Consider the following 8,722-nt stretch of genomic DNA (forward strand, 5'->3'; position numbering starts at 1 on the left):
CATATATATATATATATATATATATATATATATATATATATATATATATATATATATATATATATATATATATATATATATATATATATATATAATAAATGAATAGTTTTCATCTTTATTTGTCAAGTGTCATTTTAATACAACTCCTTATTAATATTATGTCATGTGTCATTTAGATATATAGGCAACTCATTTTAAAATTTAAATTTATATTTTCTAGTTATATGTTAAATTTGAATTTATAATAACTTTAAAATTTTGATATATCCCTAATTAATAATTTATTTAAAATAATTGATTAATAATTATAAATTTTGATTATTAAAGTTTAATTAATTTTATTATGAAATATTATATATATATATATATATATATATATATATATATATATATATATATATATATATATATATATATATATATATATATATATATACTGCTCTATAATGCCGGACGGAGTGGAGCGGGAAATGGGAGCGGGCGACCTTCCCTCACTTTGGAACACCACACCGTAGCTGAGGGGAGCTTCCCGTGGGAAACTGGTGGGGGGAGGGGGTGCCGCACTCTCTCTCCTCATTCTATTGGGCAACTTTTTTTTCTTTTTTTTAAACCCTTTTAATATTTATAAAATTATATACCTACTAAAAAAATATAAAAAATATATCAAATTTCATGGTTTTTAATTCTCTACAAAGTGAATATAATATATGTATGAAATATATTTCAAAAAAATATAAACAAATAGTGAGGGGAGCTTCCTACCCATTTCTTAGGTTTTAAGTGAGGAAAAGAAAAGTAAAAAAAAAGGTGGTGTGACCCACAAAAAGTAAGGAAAACATCCTCTCACACCCTCCGGTCTAATTAGATAGAAGCTTAATTATAATTTTGAATATTAGTTTCTGTTCAAAGAAAGTGATGTTGAAACATAATCATAAAGAAAGTGACGTTGAAACATAATCATAATCATTTGAATAAGAAAGCGACGTTGAAACTTAATCATGATCATATTTTATTGTTCTATATAACTAATCAAAGGAAAAAATTCTGAATTTCTATTATTATTATCATCTTTATAATTCTTAATAGGTAACTTGTCTTTAGACGGTATTTGATTTAACTTCTAAAATGACTTTTAACTTTTTCTAAAAGTCAAAATAATGTTTGAGAAGATAAGAATAACTTTTGAAAATGACTTTTCTAATAGAGTAAATTTGGTCTTTTTGAAAAGTCACGAAATCATGATTTTTCCAACTTTTCAACAGTGTAAAACATTAAAATTACTTTTATATCTCCATGTACCCCCAATAAATATGTAAACATGTCATTTTTAGTTATTTTGCATGTAAAAATTAAACCAAACACTTTAAATTTTGATATTTTCCATTCAAAAGCTAATCCAAATACATTTTAAAAAACAACTTTTGTAAAAAACCTGTAAAAGTCCTTTTATAAAAATGACTTTTGCCCCACAAAAGCTAAGCCAAACACCCTCTTAATTTTGTTTTAGATTATGACATGTACTTTTTAATGGATTACCTTATCGTTTTATCGCCCAAAATTAAGTATTACAAGCTTACTGGGTGCAATGAATCTAAGATGCATGTAATTGCTGGATCGAATTTCGTTTAAATATTGGCTACTATATTGTTATGTAGGTGGCATCATAAGTAAGAATATTGAGCTATGGATGCTATCATTAATGCCATTATTGAACCAATTGTTGGGGCTTGCATTGGTCGAGTCGCGGACCACGTACGCTACCTGATTTCCAGCAAAACAATTGTGCAAAAAATGTATGAAAATGTAAACATATTGCATAATGCAAGCTTTGAAGTACAACAACACGTCAACCGCGACAAAAATAAACGTTGTAGGACTCCAAAAGAAGTCGAGATTTGGTTGGACCAAGTAACAGCGATCGATGTAAAAGTGGAAACCCTTAATAGAGATGTCGTTAGTTGCAGTCTCAAGAGTCGGTACAAGGTCGGAAGCAAAGCCAGCAAGATAATTGAAGAAATTAACTCTGTCATCCGGGGACGTATCAATTGGACTGATGATCCCATTCCTCTAGGAGAAGTTGATCCAATGAATTCATCTACCTCTAGATCATCAAGTGACCACGATGACTTCCCGTCGAGAGAGCAGACTTTCACCAAAGTACTAAAAGCACTTGAACCAGACCACAAATTCAAGGTGATAGCCTTATGGGGGATGGGTGGAGTGGGGAAGTCTATGATGATCAAAAAGCTGAAGAAGGTTGTCGAGGGAAAACAAATGTTTAAATTTATGGTTGAGGTAGATATAGGGGAAACGGATCCCATTGCTGTCCAGGAGGGTGTAGCATATTATCTCAATATAAATCTAGGAGGAGGAACTAAACAAGGAAGGGCTAAGAGGCTTGGTGACTGGTTCGTGGCCAATTCAAATGGAGGTGAGACTAAGTTCCTAGTCATATTAGACAATGTATGGGAGACGGTTGATCTTAATGATATTGGTTTAAGTCTTTCACCAAATCAGAATGTTGACTTCAAGGTTTTGTTGGCATCACGAGACAGAAGTGTTTGCACCAGGATGGGAGCAGAAACTGAATCAGTTTTCCAAGTAGAAGTCTTGGCAGAAGCAGAAGCACAAAGTTTATTTGCCCGAATTTTAGAAAGTTCTTATCATGATGATCCGGATCTGAAGGAGATAGGAAAAGATATTGTAAGGAAGTGTTGCGGTTTACCTGCTGCTATAAAAAACATTGCCCAATGTCTTAAAGAAAAAACCAAGGAGACATGGAAAGATACACTTTATCGTTTAGAGAACCATGAGATTCACAACATTGCGTCCACTGGCTTTGAAATTAGCTACAATAATCTAAAAAACGAGGAGATTAAATCCATCTTTTTGCTTTGTGGATTGTTACTTGAAAAGGAGGATATTCTTACAGAGGAGCTGATAAGGTATGGATGGGGCTTGCAGCTATTTAATAAAGTGAATACTATAAAAGATGCAAGAAACAGGCTGTACGCCTGTATTGAAGAGCTCATGCATAAAACACTGTTGATGGGAAGTGATGATGGGAGTGTCAAGATGCACGATTTGATGGGGGCTTTGGTTCTGGATATGTTTTCCAAACCTGAACATGCTGCAATTGTTAACCATGGTAGTACAAAATGGCCTGAGAATGAAAAGGATGTCAAATATTGGAAATGGATTTCATTAACATGCGAGGGTATGCCAGATTTTCCCCGACATTTGAGTTATCCAAACCTCACGATTTTAAGACTTATGCATGGATCAGATAACCTGCCGTTTCATGAAAACGTCTATAAAGAAATGAAGAAGCTTCAGGTTATATCATTTGATCACATGAAGTGCCCTCCCTTGCTTCCCTCATCACCTAAATACTCCACCGAACTCCGAGTGCTTCATCTCCATCAATGCACTCAGAAGTTTGATTGCTCTTCTATTGGAAAGTTGTGGAGCCTGGAAGTGCTCAGCTTTGCTAGTTCGAGCATTGACTGGTTACCTTCCACAATTGGGGGTCTGAAGAAACTAAAGCTATTGGATTTGACAGATTGTGATGCTATTCGTATAGATGAGGGGGTCTTATCAAATTTGTTTAAACTTGAAGAGCTTTACACAGTAGCTGGTGGTCAATGTGGAATTATGTTCACAGATGATAACTGCAGTGAAATGGAAGAACGTTCAAAAAAGCTTACTGCATTAGAATTTCAGTTCTTTGGAAACAATGCGCAAGCAAAGAACATGTGCTTTGGGAACCTTGAACGATTCAAAATCTCAATGGGACGTTCTTTAGATAGAGATTTCAGTACGAGCAGGCATTCATACGAAAACAATTTGCAATTGGATACCAACGTACAAGGAGTACGGGAATCTAAAATGAATGAGTTGTTTAAGAAAACACAGGTGCTTTGTTTAAGTGTGGGTGATATGAATAATCTTGAAGATGTTGAGGTGTCTTCACAACCTTCTCCATTCTCTTCGTTTGTTAATTTAAGAGTCCTTGTTTTTTCCAGTTGTGAAAAGTTGAAATACCTTTTCACACATGGTGTTGCAAAGGGTTTGTCAAAGCTTGAGCATCTTCACATTGAGGCATGCCCTAATATGAAAGAACTCATAAAGATTGAGGATGGTGGAGACAAGAAAATTACATTCCCTAAGCTGAAGTTTCTATATTTGCATGGGCTACCAAACTTCACAAGCATTTTTCCCAAGGATAAATTGCCAACATCTTGTATCTTGAAGGAACAGGTAATATTATATGTTTTATGCTCATACAATTCAGATAATATTTTCAATTAAAAAAAAAAAAAAGTTGCACTCTCACGTTATCCTTACTGTTAAATAACTTGCGGAATTCTAAAATAACATACTTTTATTTTGATTGCATGAGTTATTGTTTGGATGCTAATTGATAAAGAAAGCTTTGATACTTTTTCAGGTTGTGATTCCTAAGTTGGAGAAATTACATATCAAACATATGGAGGATCTGGAGGACATATGGCCTTCTAGATTTAGTAGGATTGAGGAGGTTAAGTTGACAGAGATTGAAGTGAGTGGTTGTAATAAGCTTGTGAATCTGTTTCCAAGCAATCCCCTGCCATATCTTCATCATCTTAAGGAGCTTAAAGTCGAAAAATGTGGTTCGATTAAAGTGCTATTCAACATGGGCATGGAAAGTGCTGATAAAATTGAACCAGAAGGAGTCAGCAGCAGCTTGAGAAGCATCCAGGTGAAGGAATTAGGGAATCTAACGGAGGTGTGGAGGATAACAGATGAAAATAAGGCTCCTCTACTAATGCATCGCTTTCTAGCTGTTGAAAGCGTAATAATAAGTGACTGCACAAGGTTTATAAATGTTTTAACCCCTACCACTTTTGATCTGAAAGCACTTATGCCCCACATGAAGATCTCGATATCTAAATGCGGAGAAAATTGGACAAACAATGATTTGGTGGAGAGGTATGGCTTTCAATTTTACTTTCTACTTAATTAATTAAGCGTTTGCACGTAAATGTGACTTCCACCTGTACACTTCAAATAAGAGGTTGATGTGCACATGCATCATAATAAGAAAACAACATTACTAACCACTAATTAATTCGCTATAAATCCTTTCTTGAATTAATGTTGCAATGCGTGCATTGTATAATGTACAATAACTAATATTTTTATTATTAATGGCACAAAACATTATTTCTTATAATAAACCAATTTGTATTTAATTAGCTTATATAATCTTTAAAACGTAACTAGTTTTTCAGTAAAAATTCAGTTTATAAACCGCTATAAATGTAACTAATCATAAAATTTTATTCTACTTGCAACAATTTAATATGTTTTAGTGTAAAGTACAAAAAAAATAACCAATTATACATGTATATTTAGACAACACTTATATTTCTTTCATGTTAAAAAAAACTCTTATAATAATACTAGTCTTTCAAATAAAACAAAATTTTAGATTTTTAAGAGATAAGACCGACAAAAAATTTTTAGGTTAGTGGTTATGTATAACACCTGAAGGCGTGCCACCTTACACAACACCATTCCACATCATCCAAAATATCAACTCCATTCTCCACCTGAATTGGTGGTTACATCGCAAGAAAAAGTGAGAAAGGGAGGGGAAGAGAGAAAACAGAGGGGAAGAAGAGAAAGATAAACAGAGGAGGTCTTCTCTCTCCTTTATCACCAATCGTAACTCCACCATCACTACACACTCACCGGCCATAGGAAATGGTGTTCATGCATAAGATGAGGGTGTCATCTCATAATACGGAACAAGTCACGGACCATTTTGCGTAGCTTTATATATTTGCTCGATTGTGTGTGAAAAATGTCGATATTAATATAAGGACTTTTACAAATATAAAAATAATGTAAAAGTTTTATTATACATACATATATAATTATTTATGTTTTTCTCTATTTACCCTATTTTTTAACAACAAAAAGTTGTCAACTTCTAAAAATACGATACTGAAAGAAGCCATATAACGGACGTTGTTTTAACACTTTAACTAACATAAAATTGGCATTTCATAAGACCACCTATTTTATTTTCCAAAGTTTTTTGCAAATGAATAAAAAACGTTTTTGTAATAGTTTATATCTATAAAGTGAAATTGTATAGTTTGACAAACGGAAAGAACAATGTATAGTGAGAAAGTTCATCCTATGTCTTTAGACGATAAAGATTCTTTGACATCCCATCCCCTAAACAAATCAATAGAAAATGCTACAAGCAATTGTTTTTCTTTTAATGATGCCTAAGTTTGAATCCGTCCATCTTTTCATTTTAATTTTGATAAGGTGTACATATAGATACCATGTTAATACTAAAACAAGTGCTTTAACGAGTCATAATGTTGATATTATAAGCATAGGTAAAAACTAAAACCGAACCAATTAATATTTGATTTATTGGTTTAGGTTATTCATTTTTTTGTTAATTCGGTTTGGTTAACCAACAAGAATATTTTATCGGGTTTGGTTTTGGTTAAAAAATTTTATTTAGTTAAACTGAAGACAAAACATCAAATAAGCTATAATTAATATATATTTTTGTAGTATATATCTATAAATTAACATTTTATAACATTAGTTATTAAAAAGGTCTTTATAACTCCTTATTTAATTATTAGCCATTATAAATTTATAATTGTTTTATATTTTGTATTAAAAAGAAACATTCAATGAGCTAAATGTCAATTAACATTTGTTATTTTCTTTTCTTTTTATATACGATTAGATTTATACTAATATATGTGTACAACTTAAGTAGTTGTATCACACGTCAAAACAAAATATTGTAAAAAACTCAATATAATATGTTTTTCATTTGGTAATCACAATTCAAAACAAAATATTGTAAAAAACTCAATATAATATGTTTTTCAATATAATATGTTTTTCATTTGGTAAAAGTTAGTATGTTTTTTTCCATGAAATTTTATTCGATTTAATTGGTAAACCGAACCGAATAAAATAAAATCAATTAAACCGAATCTTATTCCGTTTGATTATGGTTATTTTTACTACATTAAAAAACCGGTAAAACGAAAACTAAAAAAAACCGACCAAATAACAACCTTATAAATAAGTATATGGACTTGAGTTGTATAAAAAATTTACAATGACAGGAATGTGACTAATAAAAAATATTTAACAAATAAATATTATTAAAAATAATTATTCTGTTATCATTAACTTTGAAATTATAATTTTTATATTAAGTTTTTATAAAACTTTATCATTATTTTAAATATATAATAACATAAATACATATATATTTTTTTATATTGAGTTTACCAAGCTTTGATTCAATTTCTGCCCACGATACTCACCTTTTTTAAGCATTCTAGGTTTTGCTATTTTATGGAAACGGGATATCCTTTCTACTTTCCGGTAAACAAACATCGATCTTAATCAAATATGTTTTTCATGTCAAAATATTGCATCTAATTTGTTATTTTTGGATCATTTTTCTTTTGCAGCTATGATTTTAACCAAATATCTGCTAAAGTTATAATGGCACATTTTAAATATGAATTATTTCAAAGTTTGTGTTAAACATATGTTTTATAATCCACCTCGTTGATTTGTGTTAAACATATGTTTTATAATCCCAACATTAGTTTTAGTTGAATTGAATTTCCTATATGAAAGCAGTGTCTTTGTAATTATGTATGTTGGTAACAAATAATTAATCTTTGTTATATAGTTTGATTTTGACTTAATTTTTCTTGTGTTGCCCTGCCAATTAATATTCTAGAGAGATACAAATGTTAGACAGTGCTGCATCGTCAAGTACTATTCCATCAAATGCAGTAGAACAAGTGAAAGGTACTTGAAACTAAAGAGATCAACAGCAGATGAATGACTTCCAATCAGAGGCGGAGCTATGTTGGACAATTGGGGTGCTGTAGCATCCCCAAACATCCAAAAATAAAGTAATTATATGTATTAATTTTTAAATTATTAATGTGCTGTATGATCATGTACAATGAACCCCCATATAACCAATTTGTACTCTTATTGGAAGCTACTAGTGCAGGACTTAACATCCAATTATCAATTAGTTTAATACTCGTTCAGTGAATGGGTTCACCGATAAATGAAGAATCATTAATTATTTGCATATATAATTGTATGTATATTTGATGATGCATTACATGGTGACTAATAAACAATAATTACTTGAAATATGGATATTTTATTTTATTTCGTAGTATTATACAATTAAAGATTTAAACCTTTGGTGAAACCAACTACCTCTCCATTATCTTACCCTTTGATTACCGATAAATGCAAGAAAAAAAATGTATTTTTAAATTCAAGGGTTGCTAGTTGTCAATAAGATAAATAATACAACTTGGGTTTTGTCAAGGACCTTTTTTTTAAAGGCTGAAAATGTACAACTAAAAAGAAAAACCCAACTAGGGAGAGTTGGGACAATTACAGTACATACACTAGGATGTAAAAAAGCCTCGTGTGACCCTGAACCCGTAATGTCCCGATTCCATATAGGGATATTTGTTAAAAATTCGAAGGCAAGGGTGGGGTCTGCGGCAAGAGCAAGGTTAACTCCCGTTTTAATTTTTGTGGCAGTGATAAGAGTGGGTAGCCTCGTCCCATCCCAAACCTCCAATGGGGACCCCATTAATATATATATATTAATTATATAAATATAATAATAATAGCAATGATT

General features: G+C 31.3%; 1 protein-coding gene across 1 annotated transcript; it reads left to right on the top strand.

Annotated features, from left to right (window-relative positions):
• Positions 1-1,659: 1,659 nt before the first annotated feature.
• LOC145085983 (disease resistance protein UNI-like) lies at positions 1,660-8,130 on the top strand. The gene is made up of 3 exons (XM_079023696.1): positions 1,660-4,260; positions 4,451-4,971; positions 7,787-8,130. The coding sequence occupies exons 1-3, from the start codon at positions 1,684-1,686 to the stop codon at positions 7,863-7,865; spliced, it is 3,177 nt and encodes a 1,058-aa protein (XP_078879822.1). The 5' UTR covers positions 1,660-1,683; the 3' UTR covers positions 7,866-8,130.
• The last annotated feature ends 592 nt before the right edge of the window (positions 8,131-8,722 follow it).

The sequence above is a fragment of the Lactuca serriola genome, chromosome 2 (assembly GCF_051521515.1).
Source record: "Lactuca serriola cultivar US96UC23 chromosome 2, Lser_US96UC23_V15, whole genome shotgun sequence".
NCBI classification, from domain to species: Eukaryota; Viridiplantae; Streptophyta; class Magnoliopsida; order Asterales; family Asteraceae; genus Lactuca; species Lactuca serriola.

Coding starts and splice junctions, on each gene's coding strand:
- LOC145085983 (XM_079023696.1), top strand. CDS start 1,684: ATGGATGCTATCATTAATGCCATTATTGAACCAATTGTTGGGGCTTGC. Junction 4,261..4,450: donor CTTGTATCTTGAAGGAACAG/GTAATATTATAT, acceptor ATACTTTTTCAG/GTTGTGATTCCTAAGTTGGA. Junction 4,972..7,786: donor AACAATGATTTGGTGGAGAG/GTATGGCTTTCA, acceptor TTAATATTCTAG/AGAGATACAAATGTTAGACA.